The sequence below is a fragment of the Centroberyx gerrardi genome, chromosome 1 (genome assembly GCF_048128805.1).
Source record: "Centroberyx gerrardi isolate f3 chromosome 1, fCenGer3.hap1.cur.20231027, whole genome shotgun sequence".
Lineage (NCBI taxonomy): Eukaryota > Metazoa > Chordata > Actinopteri > Beryciformes > Berycidae > Centroberyx > Centroberyx gerrardi.
Window position 1 is genome coordinate 33,700,969 of NC_135997.1, and position 20,500 is coordinate 33,721,468.

The 20,500-nt window shown below is 41.1% G+C and overlaps 2 protein-coding genes across 4 annotated transcripts; both read left to right on the forward strand.

Moving 5' to 3' along the window:
- Positions 1 to 291: 291 nt before the first annotated feature.
- On the forward strand, positions 292 to 7,879 carry adgrg3 (adhesion G protein-coupled receptor G3). Of its 3 annotated transcripts, XM_078289193.1 has the most exons (14): positions 332 to 348; positions 667 to 788; positions 890 to 985; positions 1,179 to 1,230; positions 1,772 to 1,868; positions 2,530 to 2,667; positions 3,047 to 3,211; positions 3,322 to 3,376; positions 3,474 to 3,565; positions 3,884 to 4,002; positions 5,054 to 5,334; positions 6,591 to 6,693; positions 6,789 to 7,123; positions 7,227 to 7,879. In XM_078289193.1, exons 2-14 carry the CDS (start codon positions 734 to 736, stop codon positions 7,340 to 7,342), a joined length of 1,704 nt encoding a protein of 567 aa, XP_078145319.1. In that variant the 5' UTR covers positions 332 to 348; positions 667 to 733; the 3' UTR covers positions 7,343 to 7,879. The 3 variants fall into 3 exon arrangements, with proteins under 3 accessions (XP_078145336.1, XP_078145319.1, XP_078145298.1); XM_078289210.1 differs by lacking the exon at positions 667 to 788 and having other exon boundaries at positions 292 to 348; XM_078289172.1 differs by lacking the exon at positions 332 to 348 and having other exon boundaries at positions 465 to 788.
- A 504-nt stretch (positions 7,880 to 8,383) lies between these two features.
- Positions 8,384 to 19,403, forward strand: slc7a6os (solute carrier family 7 member 6 opposite strand). Its single transcript, XM_071896223.2, has 5 exons — positions 8,384 to 8,632; positions 14,461 to 14,793; positions 15,052 to 15,258; positions 15,693 to 15,825; positions 17,489 to 19,403. The coding sequence occupies exons 1-5, from the start codon at positions 8,444 to 8,446 to the stop codon at positions 17,617 to 17,619; spliced, it is 993 nt and encodes a 330-aa protein (XP_071752324.2). The 5' UTR covers positions 8,384 to 8,443; the 3' UTR covers positions 17,620 to 19,403.
- The last annotated feature ends 1,097 nt before the right edge of the window (positions 19,404 to 20,500 follow it).

Consider the following 20,500-nt stretch of genomic DNA (forward strand, 5'->3'; position numbering starts at 1 on the left):
TAAACATTCTGCTCATACAATAAAGAAGAAATGATGAAACATGCAAACAAAAATGGCAAGCAGTTATGTGATGATGCATTTTTCAGCTTCACTTCCCCACCAAGCAGTGAGTCTCAGTGTGTGCCGACTGCCAGTATGCCTCTAATAATGAGATATTTCCCTTTTTTTTCCTCCTTCTACAAGAAAATGGCAACATGTTGAAACTTCCTCTTTTTTCTCGCACTGTCTGATGTGGCAGGGTTAGTCATAGTAAAGAAGAAATGTCAAAGTTCTGAGTAGAAGAGTAGAAGAAGTGCAACCAGGGTCATGAGAGCGCATTACACCGTGTTACAGCGTTCATGGGTGAAGGTATGGTATGCTTTTCATTTAGTGAATTACATTTTTGAAAAAGTAAATCATAGCTTGACTTCCTATGCTTTTGCATTGTATTTTCTCATATGAATCCACAATGTGATATTTTAACACATTGATATATCAAGGAGCATTCCCATACAGATCAACATCAACCGCTCACTGAGACTGAGAGAAATGAGTTCAAATTGGACTCATCACAAGTCTCAGTATAGTTCATCTGAAGCGGATCATATCCTGTGCGTAAACGCTTTCCACCCACAGGACGCAACGCTACCATGTGATTGATGTAGAGATGTGAAACTAACTATCCAGTTCAGCAAGGAAACCTCAGACAAGCAGAATAACCGCTTGTCTGAAGCGAACTTTATGTCAGACGACAATGTGGATCACTCATTTTTTTTTACTCATCTGCTTTTCTACAAGCCAGGCTGGTGGTAAGTTCTTCGCATGTGTTTATAGTGTGTGTGTGTGTGTGTGTGTGTGTGTGTGTGTGTGCTTGTGAGGTGATGACCATGTTAATTATTGATATATCAAGGTCGTACGCAACCAGAGAGATCCAGTCCAGCCCCATCCAGCGTTAGTGGCTCTAACTGGACCAGTTATGCCACACAAAAACCAACAATTCAACAAAGTAAGTGGTTGTCATGGAGTTAAGAGAGTGAAAATGTCCTATTGTCTTTCATATTGCTCTAGCATTGCACTGAAAGTCAAGTAAAAGTGAGATCAGCTGTCTAGAACTCAGCTGCTTTGTCTTGTTTAACTGTGCTGTGACTCATATCCTGTAGAAACTGGACTGGACCCTGTCTTTCTCCACACTCCAACAGTTCTCTGTAAGGATGTTCTTCAACGCTGTCTTGGTACCGTCATGTGGACCAGGTAACACCTCATAGGCTCCTGAGGTGGAGTTTATACTCCACCATCTGTAGGGTAATAAAATGTTTTCCCCCGTATCTGTGAATAAGTGCGTTGTTCCCCGCTGTCCGCCCGGTGTCTGCCGGGATAGGAAAATGAATAAACAAATGAACTTGTTTTGTACCGTGTACCGTGTTGCTGTTGTGGTGTGAAAACCTCATATCTCTGAAATTCAATTCTCCGTAAAGCTTTTCAGGAACCAAGAGAAACTGCCTTGTTTTTAGCCCACCACACCTTTGTTGTTTTTGTTTATTCAATGGGGTTTTGAAAGGGCCATCAAATCTTCTCAACCCATAATCCTTCAATTTACATTAAAACATGAAAATCAACAAAATTTGAGCTAAGAGGTTTTCACCTGACAACAATGTGCAGACAACTTCATATTTCTTCCTGTAAAATCAATACACAAATCAAGGTGTTTCGTTATAGAAAATAACAAATTATATTGCTGGGATCTGCTGGAATTTGGAATCACTTTGTACACTGATACAATGTGTATTGGTAGGTGTTATGAGCAGAGAATTGCAACATGTACGCCAAGGACGCTTAGAGGTCCGCTGCCACCAAACTTCATACATCGGAAGGTCAACTCATCTCATGAGGTGAGGCAGTGTGCTGGCTAACTGGCTGAATCCGTTCGATGGCCTAAGTGAGATTTTGGACTGGCCCCCTCCTCTTATCACATTTGGATTGGAAATCAGTTCTTAGAAGTAAAACAATATGAAACCAGTTTTCTATGACATATACAGTAGCAACAAAACTGGTCTCTGAGACAGTTTTCACCTGACAGTGACATGTTATGTGTTTTTCCTTGGAAAATGTGTAGCAAAGCCAGTGAAATCATCCTCAAGAACTTTAATGCACATGAAAACCCCTTAACATATGGCGTCAAAACTTTGGGGACACCTGATTGAATGTACTTTGTTTTTCATATTCTTAAAACCATTTTGATCTAAAGGCTTATGCTTGTGTTTCTTAGACAAATATAAACAGTGAAGTTGATGCCTACGTATGGATTTCTTTCCAAAGCCTTTGCCTTTCCATCAAGGCAAAGGGCGGCTACTTTAAAGAATCTAAAATATAAGATACTTTTGATTTGTTTAACACTTTTCTGGTCACTGCATAATTCCATTTTGTTATTTCATACTTTTGATGTCTGTACTATTATTCTAAAATGTGGAAAATAGTAAAAATAAAGAAAAATGTGGTGTGTCCAAACTTTTGACGGGCAGTGTATCTTATATGTGCTGTGATGTCTTGTAGGCTGAAGAGAGGCCTACGCTCCAGCACAGGGTGCGCATCCCGTCCTCAGCTCTCCAGAGAATCAGAGGGGCTTTCCAGGCCGGCTCTGAGGGGAACGTCCAGCTAGTGATCACGCTGCTCAACAGCTCCCTCTTCACGGTCAGTACTTTTCATGAAGTGCACTGATGAAAATCGGCACCAATCACAAAGGAAGGAGATGTAGATAAAAAATGTTGCACATTCACACTGGCTCCTACTGTATGAGACTACATTGTGTCACTTTTGTTTTTTGCATGCTGTTTTGCATTGATTTCCATACAGTCCGTACCAGCGCAGTCATGACGACACATCACCTGCTATGAAAATCGAGTTTACAGGCACAAGGCGTGGTGGATAGATGAAGCTGTGGGTTCTTTCCCCCCCACTTCCACTCTTCTTCTACTCTTCTTCTTGTGTTGGAAGTTTAACACTAAATGAACCCCCCCCCCTTCTCTCTCTCTCTCTCTCTCTCTCTCTCTCTCTCTCTATCTATCTCCAGGTCAGTCCACCTCCAAGGCCTCGGGGGCGAGGGCTCAAACCGGACCAGTCCGCCCACGTAAACAGCACTGTCATGGGCCAGTTAGTCCTATCGGTGAGGGTAGGGAACCACACGGTCAGCAACCTGTCACAGCCTATCAGACTGAGCTTCAAACACAACAAACAGGTAAACTAGCTCACAACAGCGGCTGGAGCTACTTGAAATCGCAGATCACTTTTCTCCACTTTTCTCTGGTTTTTCCTCTCATCTCTCACTGCCCGCTCTTGCGTTTCCAGGCAGACAACGGGACGTGTGTGTTTTGGCAGGAGTCGGCAGAGGAGGATGGAACAGGTGGGGGGTTGCATTATGCCAGCCTACAGGTTGACTCACCGTTGTGCCTACTTGTTGCTCTCACATGACTCTGTGATCTGTGTATGTGTGTGTGTAGGTCACTGGAGCAGAGAGGGTTGCGACACCGCATACAATGAGGACGAGTTTATTTGCAGCTGCAACCACCTCAGCTTCTTTGCCGTGCTTGTGGTAAACTGGTTACCTCTTTCAATAGAGCATTTCCTATGAGTTCACCAGTACTGCCATCTATTGTGATAAAGAAACTGCATTCAAAGGGCATTTTCCAGCCTGCTTGCTAAGTACAAAATTACCAATCAATGGGTCTAGCTACCTCCTCCACCAATGGAAAATATGATGTAAATGTGTTCAATGGAACAGCTGAGTGATAGAGCCAGCAAACCAAGCTTTGTGTATGTTGCCAGTTTTGAATAGCTATCAGGCTACTGAGCTTAACATACTTGTGTGTGTGTGTGTGTGTTTTTGTTGTCATATTTTTTACTGTCACAGAACCCCAGCATAACGGTGGACCAAACTAACGCTGTGAACCTTACCTATATCACCTACACTGGATCGGCTCTCTCTGTCATCTTCACCATCGTCAGCTTGGTCATCTACATATGTCTACAGTAAGCATTCATTTGACTTTGACTTTACATGAGTTGAGGATCTATTATATATATATATATATACATATACATATACATATACATATACATATACATATACATATATAACATTATGAAATGTTCTTTTCCATTTGTTCTGAAAAACAAAAGTACTCTGTTTCATTTTTTTCAAGGAATGAAAGAGAGGAAGTGAGCTGTGTGCGTTGGTTGTTGAGTGGTTGTGTGTGTGGTCAAAATATCACGACAAATGAATAGCCCAGGTGTATGAAAATGCCAATTCTCTGAGTTGATGTCACTGGATTTGTCCCACAGTGCAACGTCCCTAAAGTGTTTCCATGCTGGCAAGAGCAGATTTGACATTTTGGATGCGTTTGACTCCTCATTTAAACCTTGGGGATGTAGGGATTTCATATAATGAATCCATTTGCATTCCACTTGGAGTAGCTTCTCAATGCTGACCCCCCTTAATCTGTTCTATAGCACAAAATGATATGTCAGAAACAGAGTGGCTAACTTCCCTGAAGTGGCGTGCAATGGGGAATTTTTCATCATCTGACATAAGAGTGCAATCAGAAGAGCTGATGAAAAATCCCCCATTGCACACCTCTTCAGGGAAGTTAGCCACCCTGTTTCTGACATACCATGTTGTGCTATAGAACAGATCAAGGCCTCACTTACATTGAAAATATATATATTTGTATATTGTATTATGTACTTACTGTCAGTGACAGTCCTCAGTTTGGACTTTCACCTAATTTTATATCAGTATGCGGGTTCCTTTCATTTTTCTTATGTTTCCTTCTGCAACCAACGCACCTGTATTATAACTCCTTAGGATTATGTGAAGCGTGCAAATTACATATATGAAATTTTGGCAGTCAATACAGAGCAAGCAATCAGTATGTTGAAAAGGAAATATTTTGGGTGCTTTTGGGATTGACTGGCTCGTTAGGACTGAAGTGAAGTGAAGCAACAGACAAAAATGTGTGGAGTTATGCGCTAAACAGGCAAAACAAAACAAGATGTGTGACGTCTACTGTTGCCCTTGCAGGCGGCGGCGTCCGGAGAAGGCCATCGGCGTGCACATGCAGCTGACGGGGGCGCTGCTCTGCCTGCACCTCAGCTTCCTGCTGTGCGGCCTGTGGCCCTGGCTGGAGGATGAGGACGTGCCGGGGTGGGTGTGCCAGGCTCTGGGCCTCCTCCTGCACTGGTCCCTGCTGACCACCTTCAGCTGGACGGCTCTGGAGGGCTTCCACCTCTACCTCCTCCTGGTCCGAGTCTTCAACATCTACGTCAGGAGATACCTGCTCAAACTCAGCTTAGTGGGCTGGGGTGAGTGAGTGGAGTCTGGGTGGGAAAGTGGCTCTGTGAAGCGGTTTATGTTACAAGAACTGCTGTAGGCCTGTTAATTCACTATAGGGAAGTGTTCACGTTGCATTTCATTGCACAGCAAAAAGCAGATGTTGGTGGTTGATGGCGGTTGGTCTTGTTAATCCCGCTTGAGCTTTCTTCTGCTAGGCTGTTGCTGAAAATAAATGGACTGAAATAGGCTTACAGCTGTATTGTTTTCACCAATCTGGCAATGGCAGAGAATTAACTGGGCTTACACAGAGCCTAATATTCCATTAGTAGTCAGAAAAAGCCTCATGTGAACACCTCAAACGGAATAAACGATCCCATTCCCAATGCATTTTGTTCAGCATGAAAAGGGCGGTGTGAACCTTTAATAATCTATCCAATAGAACAATATTAGTGGCTAATGAACTGACTACTTTCTTTGGTAAGGCTTTATTTTCCATGTCCGCAATTTCCTAATAATTTCCTAGAAAGGAACCGTTCATTTCTTCTGAAGTTTCCTGGAAAGAACCATGAGATTATGTACTAATAGAGAAAGAGTTCAGTGGTAGTTGGTAAGTTCCTGGTAATTTCTTTTGGAGTTTCCAAGACAGAACCATGAAATGATGTAACAGTTATATAGAAAATTAGAAATTAGAGGAAGAAATTCAACAAACAACTATATTATATAATTACATGAATAATGACTTGGGTTACCAGATTGACCTCTGCCTATTATTTTTCCAATAAATAGTTTATAGTTTTGCAGTTCTTTCCAGTAAACTCTTTTAGAAATTGACACCAAACAGACTGCTACATTTTCTATATATATGAATATATAAATATATATTACATTTTCTATATAACTACTACATAATTCCACGGTTCTTTCCAGGAAACTTCCCAAGAAATTAACACTTTCTTTCTAGGAAATTATTAGGAAATTGTGGACCCAGAAAATAAAGCATTACCCTTTCTTATATTCCATATTCCCATATTCATGTTTGTCCACTTAGAGTAAGTGTCCTCAAGAAGTTTTCGGGGACGTCTAAAATTCTTCTCTTCTCTACATTTATGCAGATTACATGCGTTGGTGCATAAACACACAGCGTATCATATTACTTACTAATCTTCAGTTGGGAGGGATTCAGTCGCAGTGACAAAACATCCTGTGTTTAACCACAGTCAGGGTGTATTTCGGGGCTTGTTAGAGTATATGTTGTAATTCTTCTTCTCTTTCTTTCTCAATGCAGGTCTTCCTACAGTGATTGCAGCGGTTTGTGGGATTTTGGGCGTCTATGGCAAATACAGTGTGGAAGTGAGGGACGCCACCAACAACACATCAGCAGCGCAAATGTAAGAAACCGGAGCTCATCGCTGTGATCTTTAAATTATATGCGACTGCCTTAGGTGTTAGAAACTGATAAAAGGATGAATTCAATCACCTGCAGGTGCTGGATCAGCAGAGGTTTCTCACTGGTCACCTACATCACGGTGGTGGGCTACCTGGGCCTGGTGCTCCTGTGTAATTCCTCCATGCTGCTGGTGGTGGTGGTGAAGCTGTGGAGGCTGAGGGAGAGCACCAGGGGAGCCAGCGGGGGCAGAGAGGGCAGCGGCGGCTGGAAGACCATGTACAGGGAGAAGAGGGCCAGGCTGTGGAAGGACTGCGCCACGCTGCTGGGCCTCAGCTGCGTGCTAGGGCTGCCTTGGGGATTAGCCGGCAGCACCTACTTCTCTGTCTCCCTCCCTGGGCTCTACCTGTTCACCACATGCAACTCCCTGCAGGGTCAGTATGATGCAGTGCATGCTGGGTAAATGTCTGGCTGGAAGAGAGAGAGGGAGACGAGAGTATGATGACTTCAATGTCCAATTTTTCTTCCTTCTCTCAGGTGTATTCATGTTCCTGTGGTCCCTGGCTTTGACCTGCAAGTCTCGATCAGACAGCAACTCCTCAGTCAAAGACCCGTCCACTCAGAAGATGATGGAGACCAGCTTCAACAATTGACATCCATGTCCAAAACAAATTCCATGCCAAACTGCGCATAGCCTATATTAGGTCTTCAATGGGCTTTTGGCCATCAGTAATGTACAGTCAAATCCTAACAATGTCTTGATTTTCTGATTATCTTGTTGCTCCTGTAAATAAACACTGCTTTGAAAGCATGCGTCTGTCATGGGTCCAACCCCTTCTCAAATTTTGCGATAATTCTCTCCTTTACGGCAAGCAGACTCAGACAGACAAAGATCGTATATGTTTAGGTAGAGGACTCACTCAACAGTTAAACTGGCCAACCATGAAGAGGGAAAGTGTCAAATTTACGCCATCTGCTGGTTGCGTTCAAAGAAAAAAAACATCATTCTTTTTCCCCATAGGGGAATTTTATAAATTTGTAATAGCTTGAACTTTCATATAGCAGATATTTCGCGGGCACAACAGTACAGATATTTGTACAAAAGAACTACAACCACTGCCATGCAACTGCACTGAATAGGCTACTTGGAGTGGACTGTGGCAGTGACATCACCGGCGTGACAGGCTAAATTGTAGTCCATTTTGGAAAACTCTCAATGAAAGCTATATGTATCTTAATTCCACCAGATCATTTGAAACACTGAGATAATAATCAGTTTCACAGGAAATAGGCCTAGATGTATAATCACACTTTTTTTTGTAATCACACGTGTAATCTGGAATGTGCAAACCATCCAGTTCATTTTGATGGCCAGTTTTGAATGCAAACAGCAACATGATGACTTTCCCGTCAAAGAAAGTCATCAGGAAAAAGCATTATGTGATGTATTGTGATGATATGACCAGGGTGGAGGTCGGATGTGTTTCATCCATAGACTGTAAAAAAAAAAAAAAAAAAAAAAAAAAAAAGCCAGCCATGAACAGCTGAAAAAAGTGAGTTTAAGTTTTCATACTCTTTTAATATTATTTTTTGGTTTGTTTGTAATTTGCTCCAAGCAATGAATGGTTTACATTCTTTTTCCACTGCCGCACCTCCCGTTGACGTTTGTGGTATCCAGAAATAAAGGCGGAGTGAGAGCTCTAGCTTCTCCCTCCTCTCCGCAGACAAACCAGACAGACACACAGGCAGACAACATGGACCCAAACACGACGATTCTGCGAGTCAAGAGAAAACGGGGCACCGATCCCGCTGATGCTTTGTTGCTGGCGTGCAAACGTATACGGCCAGAGACATCTCAAAGCACGGGGGAAACGGTACCGGAGCCAAATGAAGCCGAAGTGGAGAACTCTGTCTTCAAACTCGTGGCGACCGTAGCGACACAGGTAAGCGGGCCGCTGGCAAGACCACGGTGTTAGCTAACCTAGTTTTGGCTAACGTCAACGCAGTTGGCAGTGGAGGAGAGGGCAAATATACCAGGTTTTAGCCATAGACAAACTAACGTTAGTTATAACTGTACATACCTTGAACGTTTAGTCCAGTTGAGTGGTTGGTAGTAGGTTAATTAACAGTACTTAACATGTTAGTTAACGTCGGAATACAACACGTTTAATTGCTAACGTAACCGTTAGTAAGCGATTAGGCTACGAAGTTAGCCTGTCATTACGCTTAAATTACATTAGCCCTAGCTAACGTTAACTCATTTGTGTGTATGTTGAGCCTAGCAGGGTAGCTGTAGGGTGTTTGCAGGTCCATGTAAAATTCTTAAAATATCATACTATTTAATTCAAACTCAATGTATGTTAGGCATTAAAGTCTCTAACTTTGAGGTTTTAAAAATGTTGTGGTTTTTCCGTTGTGAAATCAGCCCAGTCACACAGACTGGTTGACTACGTTAGCTGTATTTCGTATGGTCTAACGTTACTCTGTGTTCATTTTTACGATTATTTCATTGGCGAAATTGGTATTTTATGACATTGTGGCATTAACACGTCTTCATAAAAGGCTTGAATTCGATTAAGCTTGACGACACAGAGGGCGAACGCCTTCACGGTTATTGTGTGTTTGCCTACCGTGGCAGTCTGCTATGCTAAGCTAGTTAGCCATGTGATTTGGGAATGTGAATGACACATTCCCCTCTCAAAATAACGAGGTGCCGTTGAGCAAGGCACACAAGTCCAAACGCTTCAGTTGAGCTGCTCAGTGCTCCTCTGTACAAGACTGTGTGGTTTTACTCGGAGTGGAAGTGTGTTAATGGATTGGTGTGTTGCGGGGTGCTACTGGAAAAACAGCATTCGTGCTCAGAACGTCCTGCTAGGTGGGAGTGTTTTGGTGTCATTTACAGTTACAGCACATTCACTACTGTCTAGGTCGAGTTTACATTTCTTCCAATCATTTTGCAATACGTGCCTTTTGTTATTAGCAGCATTTTTAAACACTTACTCTTTTTTTTGTCATAACAAAGATGCCTCAAATAAGAAGACATGACTGACTGAAGTTTATAAGTGGATGCTTTTGAGGGATTAGGCTACTTCCAGGAGGAGACTTGCATTTCTTCCTGTTAGTGTCAGGTGTACCAGTAAAGGCTGACTCATAGTTCACCGCCAGTGTTACTCCGTAGGTGTCTAGCATTTATAGTGAGCATTTATGGGTCTGCTTTGGTGATTTTGCGCATAGACCACCATAACGCTAGATGGCAGTGTCGTGGTTTGTTAGCACAGAAGTTATAACAACGGTAGTACTGTGGTAGTATTAACAATCGTAGTAGTAAGTAGTACTGTTTACATTCTCTGAAACCCATGTTCTGAGATATTTCTTGTCACGAATTATTGACATCTTACGTAATGTGTATGATAAGCAGGTTAAGACAATAATTGTTCATTTTACTCCGCCAGAACAGGCTAATGCGTTCAGAAAATTGTATAACTTTACTGTAACATAGCCTATAAGACCAAGAAGAAGTAACATTTAAGTTATTTCACAATATTATGATAACTAAAATCCCAGACGATATCTAGTCTCATAGGGGTGTAAACCTCAGGCTTTACTACGATTCGATATGATTTCGATTCTTAAGGAAACAATTCGACATTTGGCAATAACGCAAATTTTGCTCTGATTCGATTTAGTGACATATTATATATTGTGATCCAACCACATATTTCAATAAAGTTGAAACATTATCAAGTTACAACCGCATATAACCAAATTGAGCTTGAAAGTGTAATTTTATTAAGCTCTGCTTAACAACCAAATAAAAAAAAAAACAAAGGCACAATTCTTTGAATCTGTAAATCAGTGGTTCTCCCCCACGTGGGGTCTGGGGACCACCAGGGGTCCTTGAGGGGGTTCCAGCAAATTGATGAATTGTTAAACTTCAGCATTATTTAATTTACAAGAAATTAACACAGTTAGAGAATGTAGAAGAATGACTGTTTTGATCATAGTTTCTCTGTTATCTCTCTACCTACAATACAGATAGTCATGGAATTCTGGACAAAATCATATCTAGCAATACAAATATTCTCAGATTTGGGTCTGAGAGACAAAATCTCATCAAATGGGGGTCCGTGGCCCTAATGTGGACTAAATTAGGGGTCCTTGATATGAAAAAGGTTGAGCATCACTGCTGTAAATAACGTTAAAAAAAATATTTTGTAATGCATTCAAAGTGCTAAATTTCTCTCAAGTTAAAGTGCAACAGGCACGAACTTTTGCTTAATATAGAAAACCCTGAGATGAATACCACTATATTTCAATTTTGACTACAAAAAAAACAAACAGCAGAAACTCTCCAGTACACTCTTAGTGCAACATAAGTGGACCAAGAGAGTTTCAGATACCTTGTCAGGCATAGTAATGTTTTGAGGGTCGATGCCATGTTTTCTTTTGAGGTGACCAGTGAGGTTTGTAGTATTGCCAGCAGGGTCCAAAATGAACCCTCGCCAGTCGCCAAATGCGGGTAAATTTAGTCTTTGGCGAGTAAATTATGGAGACCACCCGCCACTCTGGCTGGTAGAAAAAAATGAATTTCCTACACGCGCTGGAGAAAGCTGCTGGTTTGCTGTCACTTCAATCTGCTAGATCTGCCGTGCTGCGTGTGTTGTGCGTAGTACGTAATTGCGTCAGTCATCAAACCGCACGATTTTTTTGTTACAGTACGTGAGGTCCTTGTTGTCACCCGGGCAGTTGAAACAAACCCAGCCATGTGGAGCTTTATTGCGGGAGTGGAGCCCCCAGGAAAGAGAAAGAAAACAGGCGAACTTCAGGCCGTTCACTCTACAACGATATCGGCGCCGAATATTCAGAGAAAAAATGGAGCATGATTACAATACCGACGTGCTTTTATTTTACTCGCTCGCTAAAGTAAATAACGACATAGCCGAAGGATTTGGGTTCACGCATTGCCGCAAAAGAGAGAGGAGATTGCAGATAATAATGCTCTTTTATGGCACTTTCATAACATTATTGTGCTTTGTTTATATGAGAGCTAATGGTACTAATGGTCACCAAGTGAAGCTATTCATTTCTTTACCAGTTGGAGACTCTGCACATCTACTGTGGATCAAAGAGTAAAGTCTCCTGTAGCCCATGTTGAGAGAAACACCTGAACGTCACTGTGGCTAAACGGGTTTCAACAGGATACTGGAGGGGTATGTTGTTACCTCCCGGTCATATTGAAAACATAGGATAATAGCGCATTTGCGGTTGGCCAAGAGATTATGCTATTTTCTTAGCGTCATGCTAGCAAAAGGTAGCGATTTAACTAGCTTCCAGGTAAGTAAACAGCCTTACCGCTAATCCCAAGAGCTGTTCCGATCCCGACCGGTATGTCACGTTTCTTTTCAACATTTTTAGAGGCGATGGTTTTTGTGAAACAGCGCCGGGTTCCTCTGAACTAGGGCTGCAGCTATCGATTATTTTAGTAATCGAGTATTCTACCGATTATTCCATCGATTAATCGAGTAATCGGATAAGAAATACTTTTGCTTTATTAAAGAGCAATAGTAAATATACAAAAGAGAAAAGCTGTCCGCACGAAGCTGTCCATACGACACTGTGATTTACTGAAAACGAGGTGAAATAATAATTATTATTGATATTTATTACTAGGCCTAAATATCATACAAGTTCATAAGACTGGCTAATGTACATTTATTTACTATGTTGAAGGGTTGCCCTACACCTGCTGACCCTACTCACTGCAATCAAACTAAACTGAATATACCTGCTGTATTGGACTGGTGCATTTTAGGCTCCAATTGCTACTTACACCACCTGATATTTTGCTTTCTGGGGTATTTTATGCATCACTGTGAGGGGAGTAGGTGTGTGTGTGTGTGTGTGTGTGTGTGTATGTGTGTGTGACTATCATAATAATAACATGAATGAAGCTCAGGCTTCAACACATCAACATTGCTTCCCATTGTCAGAAAAAGTCGGCAGATTTGTCGCTAGTCGCTTTTGAGAAATAAAGTCGCCAGGGGGGTCTGAAAAGTCGCTAAGTCTAGCGACAAAGTCGCCAAGTTGGCAACACTGGATCCGAAACTTTGGACACTTTCTGCCGTTTTCTCTGGCCTGTCTCTTCTCTTCGCCCCTTGCTATTTTCTCTCTCTTTCTCCAGCGCGTTGTGCAACAGTAATAATCATCCGTGCGAAACACTGAATGTGTATATAGTTATATTGATTAAACGAAGCTTCGATGCAAAGAATTTGCATCGATGATTTTTAGTAATCGAGTTACTCGAGTTTCTCGAGGAATCGTTTCAGCCCTACTCTGAACGTCTGTCATCAGTTCCTCAGCAGCAGCTCCATCACTGCAGTGAACTACTGAATTCTCCCGCCCCTTCTTTGTAGAACTTTAGTTTGATTGGTTGAAAATCTTTTATCGTTGTCTCTACCGCCAGAAAAATCGCTCTGAGATGGAACCAAGAATATAGTTATAGTTGTCGTTTTGGATGTTTTTATTAGTTACAGTTGTAGCTTGAACACAGACATTCTATTTACTGATAACGATTTAAATCTTTTTATAGTTATCTTTATAGTTATTGTTCTAGATGTGAATGGGCCTTTACTTATTTTTACTTGTTATTGTTAATTCCTCTATAATTGTTATATTCTCAAATTCCTTAATAAATGATCCTTCTTGCACTTAAAGGCGAATACCACTGAATTTATTAATTCAAATGTGTTGCACTTTAGTGTTGAAACAGTTGAATTAATATTTCTGCATACAGTTAATGTTACTACTATTATTACTACACACTACTATAATATTGAGAATCGCATATGAGACCAAGATGACATGCTAAATAGTAATAATAGCAAATTGCAATAGTAAAAAGCAGTTTATTATTTTTGGCTGGTAAAAAATCTGTCTGGCTGGTAAATTTTTTCATCTACCAGCCACCTTGGCAGGTAAGCTAAAAAGTAAATTTTGGACCCTGATTGCCAGTGTATTTGACTTCCAATTGACACTGTTTGCATATTGCATGCATTTCCCCCCAGACAGCAGGGGCACGTTCCATTGCCCCAAAACATAGCAAACAGAAAGTAACGGAAGGAAACGGTAGTGCATTGAACACAAGGAGGTTTTCTACGTTTTGCTACTTTGGGGAAATTGAACATGTCCCAGGTCTGCCATGCTGCTATGTCATGTGCGCGTTTACAGAGTGGGGGCGGGTACGGAAAGGGTGGAAGATGCGAGCGAGCGCGATTTGATTACGGTGGTTCGGAAGGGACCAGCCACACCAATACCAATTATACATTTAATGAACTGTCTTATATTATGATTTATTAAATAAATTGATGTCTGTCCTTTGCATCGATTGACTTGGATCTTTACCTTTAGAATCGATCTAACGATCCAGATTGATCATTACACCCCTAATGTCACGATATTGATATTGTATGATATATCGCCCAACTCAAACCTTAGTACATGGATATTGTTTTCTACACCACCCAGAAGAATTACATTGAAAGTCCTCCACTAAAAGGTAGTGATGGAGAGTCGATACCAAAATCAACCCGATATTAAATAAAATTTTTAAAAAAAAGCAATCCCTCTACTCTTCCACTTTAGTGACATTACCTGAGAGTGTGATATAGGAAATGAAAAATATTCAGATGCATAAATTAAAGCTAGTAATGCACCAATTGCCAGTTAAGATCCCTATAGAGTCTTTACTTTTACTGTGTCCTCTCATCTCCAGGATGCTCCAGTTCAGACGCAGGTCCGTGAGGCCCTGGCCCGGCCTCGCGTGGCCCACGCGCTGCGCCCCTCTGCTGCCAGCTCGCACCGGATCGTCGGGGACCTACGGAGCGCCAAGTGGAGCACTCGGCGAGAGGAGCGCTACCGAATACTCTCCAGCCATCGCGCGGGGCTGTCGAGCCCGACCGAGCAGCAAAACCCCCAGACGGACACCGCCGATGGGGTAGAGGAGGCTGCCGGGAAAGAGCAGGAGAAACGTTGGAGTCTGGGGGAGGTGCAGGTGGTTGACCTCCTACATGAGGATGTAGGGAACCAGGACAAAACTCCAGCCAAGGTGAGGACAAGTGTAGTGTCACAACAATGACACATTTACTACCAATTCAAGCCCTAATTTGAGGGAAATCTGAGTTCCTTTATCCAGTCTAAATGGTCCTCTGGAATAACACACAGCAAATAAAAATTACATTACAGCACCTCCTCACATGGTTCATCATGTAGGGTTTTTTCACCTTCATTTATGAGTCGATCATCTAAAACATTGCTTACACAGATGGCTCCAATAGTGATGTAATCTCACCCTATTTTTCCCCAGACATTGTCCTCAGACCCAGAAGTCATCCTGTGTAACAACATGAAGATGCTCCGGGAGCGTCTCAGTGTGACCGGAGAGGGACTGGGAGAGGAGCATCGCGAGCAGGAAGACGACTACGTCTACGACCTCTACTACCAGGAAACGGTCACACCCGGCTGGATACAGGACATCCTGTCTGTCAGGGCCTACGCCGATGAGGGAGAACTGGTGTGTGTGTGTGGATGGACGAACGGACAGATTGAGTGATGGATTTATTGCGAATCAGAGTGAGTGAATGAAAGAATAAATAAGGGAAGTCATGGAATTAGGGGGGAAAACGAGGCCTGAAAGTAACACTCGCAAGGTGCCCGATGCCAAACAGGCCCCTGATTGGCTGCCTATCACTAAGTAGTATTATCTAAACTTCTGTTTTTCCATCTCCTCGAAGGTTAACGGACCTAACATTAGTTGAAACTTAATGTTAAGGTAGTGATGGCCCAGTAGTGTTCATTCAGGCCTACGTAACTAGTCCTAGCTGTCGACTTCCTCTCCATATTGACTTGGCTGGAATGTCATTTGCTCTACCAGATGCTGCTCACGTACCACATCAATAGAAACAAGAGGCTTTCAGGTGAATGAACCAGGGTTGTTGTTTATCCCAGGTGCCGGACCACGTGGTTCACGAGGAGGAGGTGTACGAAGATGAGGATGATGAGAACAAGGAACGTAACTGGAGGAATGACTACCCCGATGAGGAGAGTGACGAAGACGGTGACAGAGAGGAGCGCTACGGTGGTACGTCCCTTTTTTTTTTCTTTTTATCTGTATGCTACATAGGCTTGGGTGATATAACGATGTTATCATTCAGCATATTGGGAAGCCATAATAATGTCACTCTGCCGTGATAAACACGTGTCAGCGGTGCAGCTGTTATTTGTGCCAAATGTATCAAAATCTAATGGCAGTAAAGATGGCAAATCTTATTCAAAGGAAAATGTAATGGCATGTGTTTGGCATTTCTTTGGGTTCAAACCAAATTAAAAAAGAGCATTAATCATCTTCCCTACCAGCCAGGGCTAAGGTAGCAGTCTCAAAGTATAGGTTCACATTTACTACATGTCGGTAACAGATAATAAAAGCAATATAGGAATACTTCCAATAGAAAAAAGAATGTAATATGTGATCTTAGAATCCGAAAGTTGTAATGTTAATCTGCAGCAATAGCAAATCTCTATGTGGGGCTCTTTGAGCAGGACATTGTCGTGAACCCAGAGGCAAAACCTTATGTACCCCAGATAATACTGTGGAGAAGGTACATAGATGATGATCTTTGCCCAGTTTGTCTAGAATTTATTTCCTGTTGAATCATTTCTCCAAAAAAAACTTCATTTCAGATATGAATCGGAAAAGGATCTCTCTCTTTTTGATGACATCATGAGAGCCTTATTTCTTTCTTGTTTTGGGAGAGACTTGTTTCTGATCACAAATCAAATGGATCTGGAGCACTTATGAAATCTGATTTAGCGTGAAATTTTTCTTATTACCACAATTTCTTGGCAGACTAAAGACTGCCTTGTTGAAAATACTGTTCGCCTTAGCTTTCAGATGGTAAATACTACTTGGGAATGCAGGGTTTGGTGATGGACCTCAATTTCTCTGACATACTGAATTCTAAAGTTCTAACAAGGAAATACCTGTAGTCTACTGTAGGGAGTAATATATTGAAAATACAGTACCTTTTAAATTTAACCACTCAAACAAATTTTAACAATGTCTTCATTAAATATCTTTTGATCATATGAATATAAATAGAGGAAAAGTTGAATTCCTACAATAATTTGAAAAGGCTGAGAATAACCGCAGAAAATGGTCATGTTTGGGCCAGTTTCAAATGATTTTGTATGGGATGGCTTGATGGCTCAAAACAACGGGTTTGAACACTTCACTTCACACAGTCATGTCATTCTGATGGTTTTTCCCATATGACATAAATACTAGGAATGAGCCGGTATGCTTATCTCATGATGCAATTCGATACGCGATATGAGCTGCACGATTCGATACAACCACGATCTGATGTAATAAATAAATGTTCAGTGACAACATAGTCTAACTGTGCAGAATTATATTTATTTCTGAGAGAGAAATCTTTCTAGCATTGGCTCGCTAGAATGTAAACAACAATTTAAAAAATGTCATTACAAAGTGCAAATAATTTAATTTGAATGTAGAGCTTATGAAATTGTGATGGGCAAGCCATCTCATTTGTGATTACAGCAGAATAAAATGGAGCTAATATCACGATTCATGTTTCTGCCCCACGATACTGTCACATTTTTGTATTGCGTTATATTGAATTTCGATATATCGTAAGTGCAGCATCATCAGGATTGGAAAACACGTAGTCCTCCTTTGTCAGCCATTGGCTTATTCACATCTGGCCGTCTTGTGTGTGCAGGTTACTGGGAAGAGGAGCACTCCTACAGCAGGAGGAGCTGGGATCGCTACCAGAGGGAGGTGCTGCACGAGCTGGGTCGCCACGGTGAAGACGATGACGACGATGACGGCGACCAATATGACTCTGACTGATCCCTCCCCCCTCCATCAGTGGATGTTCCCAATGCCCTCTCCACAAATAACACCATACTCCATAGACTTCTGTGTAGGTGAGAGTTGTAAAAAAAAGAAAATTACGCTAGAATGACACCTAATACATAATCTCTTGATCTGAGAAAACTGCTTCAGGAAATCCCAGCTTACATTGTAGCACTTAAGTGGATTCACTTCAGTTGTTGTTGTTGGAACTGTTAAAGGCTGGAAACTAGTGTCAGTGTTCACATCATGAGTTGAAAGTGCTTCCTCGGATAAAATGAAGCACATTGACTGAGAGGCATCCTGTTCCACAATGAAAGCACATAACAAGCCCCCATCTGTCAAAGCATATTTTCATTTTTATAATGTGCCAGTGAATTAAAAACATCCACAAAGCTTTTAGGCCACTGGTAGTTCAGCATATTCCATACATATGTATCAATGGATATTATGCCAGGCTGACAGCTTTTGTCAGTCTGGTGGAAATTAATTTGCCTCATTTTATTTTCACATGAAATCCAAGCCTCTCTGTTCTACATAGATGTTAAAGGAGTAGGGGTGTTATTTCTCGAGGGATCCAGAGTGTCTTTTTTTTTTTTTTTTTTTAAACTGTGGTGGAGTGAATTTTTCTGTGGGTGTTTGTTCCAAGTTGAAGTGCGTTAGAAATGTTGCACATTAGTGTGGTATGCCTTGTATGCTTTGTGCAGTTAACACTTATGTTAGTGAGATGTCTCGGGTCGCGAGTGTTTGCAGTTTAGGGTGTTTGCATTTTGTGCATGGTAGTGTGTGTACATGTAAGCGTGTGGTAGATTGTGCGTAATATGAAAGCGTGGTGCATAACTTTTGTTGTGGGTGTGCGTGTTTGGTTCAACATTCCCCTTTGACGTTCGGATTGTTCTCTTGGATGCTTGTCGAATTAAAACCTTTTCTTTTTTTTTTGTAAATATGTAGATGTGTATAAAAAGAAAGCTTTCAAAATAAATGTAAAACATCTCAAACTGTCATTATTAATGGGGAAAAAATACATCACAGACTGGTTCATTTTAAGGTAATATTCATTTTATTGATAAACCACATAATAAATTAGATAAAACTACTCAATAGTTCAGCTTGGGGGGTTAATCCCAGAGATTGAAGATGCAATGAAACTAAGCAGTCCTGTGATCTGCAACTGCTATGGTCTAGAAGGTTGAGTAATAAGATTTTTTTTTATCTTAAATGTTCTCTGGTAGCTACTACAGGAGGAAGTGGTAAAAAAAATGAAGAAATGTGGATGGACTACTGAGACACAGCCTTGCTCTTTGGAAAAATGCTGTAATGGCTGGCTGTGGTAACAAAGCCACCTGATTAGGAATATTGCTCAAAGTAATTTTCCTGAAGCCATACAGTGTAATTTTTTCTGAAATAGGACAAGTGAGGTCAGGCATTGTGAACGCTTTGGATCTGAGAGGTCCAGCCCCATACTGTAGCACAAAGCTAGTGCACATGAAGTATGTGAATCAGACCTGAACCCATAGTATTTGAAATCATTAATTTGCTTGAACAGAATATGAGCAAGTTTTATCAATCAAATGACAGAACTTGAAGACTTAAAGGACTACTCAGAACAACACAATAAGTCAAATACTATTTTGGCCCAAGTATGAAGATCTTCTGATGTCTTGCATAATTGAATAAACTGTAAAAAATGAGAGAAAATTGCATAAGATTCAATGCTACATAATTTCAAACCTGAAGTGTGCCCCGTTTACAGCAAACAGTCCCAGCATGTTCAGGCTACCACTGCCTACAATAAACTCAACCCAAATGCTTGAAATGATTCATGAACATCATTGAAAAAAGGAACCGGACATAATATTTTAAACATAAAGCAAAATTAAGCGTGAAATGTTTTGAATGAAAGGTGATCAACACAAAAACCCTTTCAGAAATAAGATGGCACTAAGTAAAATCCAGACCAAGGCAACAACACTCCTATGATGACTCATCATATAGCAGCTGACATTATTTTGTTCCCTTTTTTCATTCAGGCAAGGAACTTAATAGATCGTTTACAATACTTTGACTGTCAATAGGCATCTCTTCCTGTTCATACATACTATCCATACACAATATCACCTTCTGTCTGCATCATGTCCATGTGGCAGGTACTGCTGGGATGGAAATAGACATTTAATCTGGGAGGCACATCATATTTAAAAGAAAAAACAGTGTATGACTATAAAGGCAAATTATTTCTAATGGAGGTCATCGGGTAACAGACTGGAGATATGAAAAAGGTCCATAACACCCTAGTGTGAAAAATACCCACAATATATAGTATACTGTTCTGTATATCCTTGTTGTATTGTGATATTTTAAACACACCGAAATTGATATGTTATTCTACAAAAGCAGACATTTTCTCAAGATTTTCCCAATGCTTTTTTTTTTTTCTCTGTCCCCTCACCATAGTACATGGTGTGCGGAACAGTGTGTCTGTCTGTGTGTAGACACAGTCTTGTGAACACTAACTCAACAACACATGATAGAAACTTCATACTTACACCACAGCTTCCCCATATAGAGTAGATGATCTGATTCAATTTTGGAGCTCCTTGCTGCTAAATGTGCATATTAATGAGGAAAAACTGATTTTCTTGGAACTACTATAACTCCCTAATGAACTAATTGATACCACATGTTATGCAAAGACAACTATGTTGATAGAAATATTTTAATGAATTACGTTAATTAATGACCTCATTGGCATAATTCACTATGTTTAATCTATCATGGTGATTTTGGCAGATTAGCCAGCTCAAGTGCCTCTTGTTATTATTTTAATTTTAGGAGTTCAAGGGAAATGCATCATTGAATTAAACTGCCTGAGTTGACC

Excerpts from the sequence above, each read along its gene's own strand:
- adgrg3 (XM_078289193.1), top strand. The coding sequence starts at position 734 with ATGTGGATCACTCATTTTTTTTTACTCATCTGCTTTTCTACAAGCCAG. Across the intron at positions 3,566-3,883 it reads GCTTCTTTGCCGTGCTTGTG|AACCCCAGCATAACGGTGGA; the intron begins GTAAACTGGTTA and ends TTACTGTCACAG. Across the intron at positions 7,124-7,226 it reads CACATGCAACTCCCTGCAGG|GTGTATTCATGTTCCTGTGG; the intron begins GTCAGTATGATG and ends TCCTTCTCTCAG.
- slc7a6os (XM_071896223.2), top strand. The coding sequence starts at position 8,444 with ATGGACCCAAACACGACGATTCTGCGAGTCAAGAGAAAACGGGGCACC. Across the intron at positions 14,794-15,051 it reads AGGACAAAACTCCAGCCAAG|ACATTGTCCTCAGACCCAGA; the intron begins GTGAGGACAAGT and ends ATTTTTCCCCAG. Across the intron at positions 15,826-17,488 it reads CAGAGAGGAGCGCTACGGTG|GTTACTGGGAAGAGGAGCAC; the intron begins GTACGTCCCTTT and ends TTGTGTGTGCAG.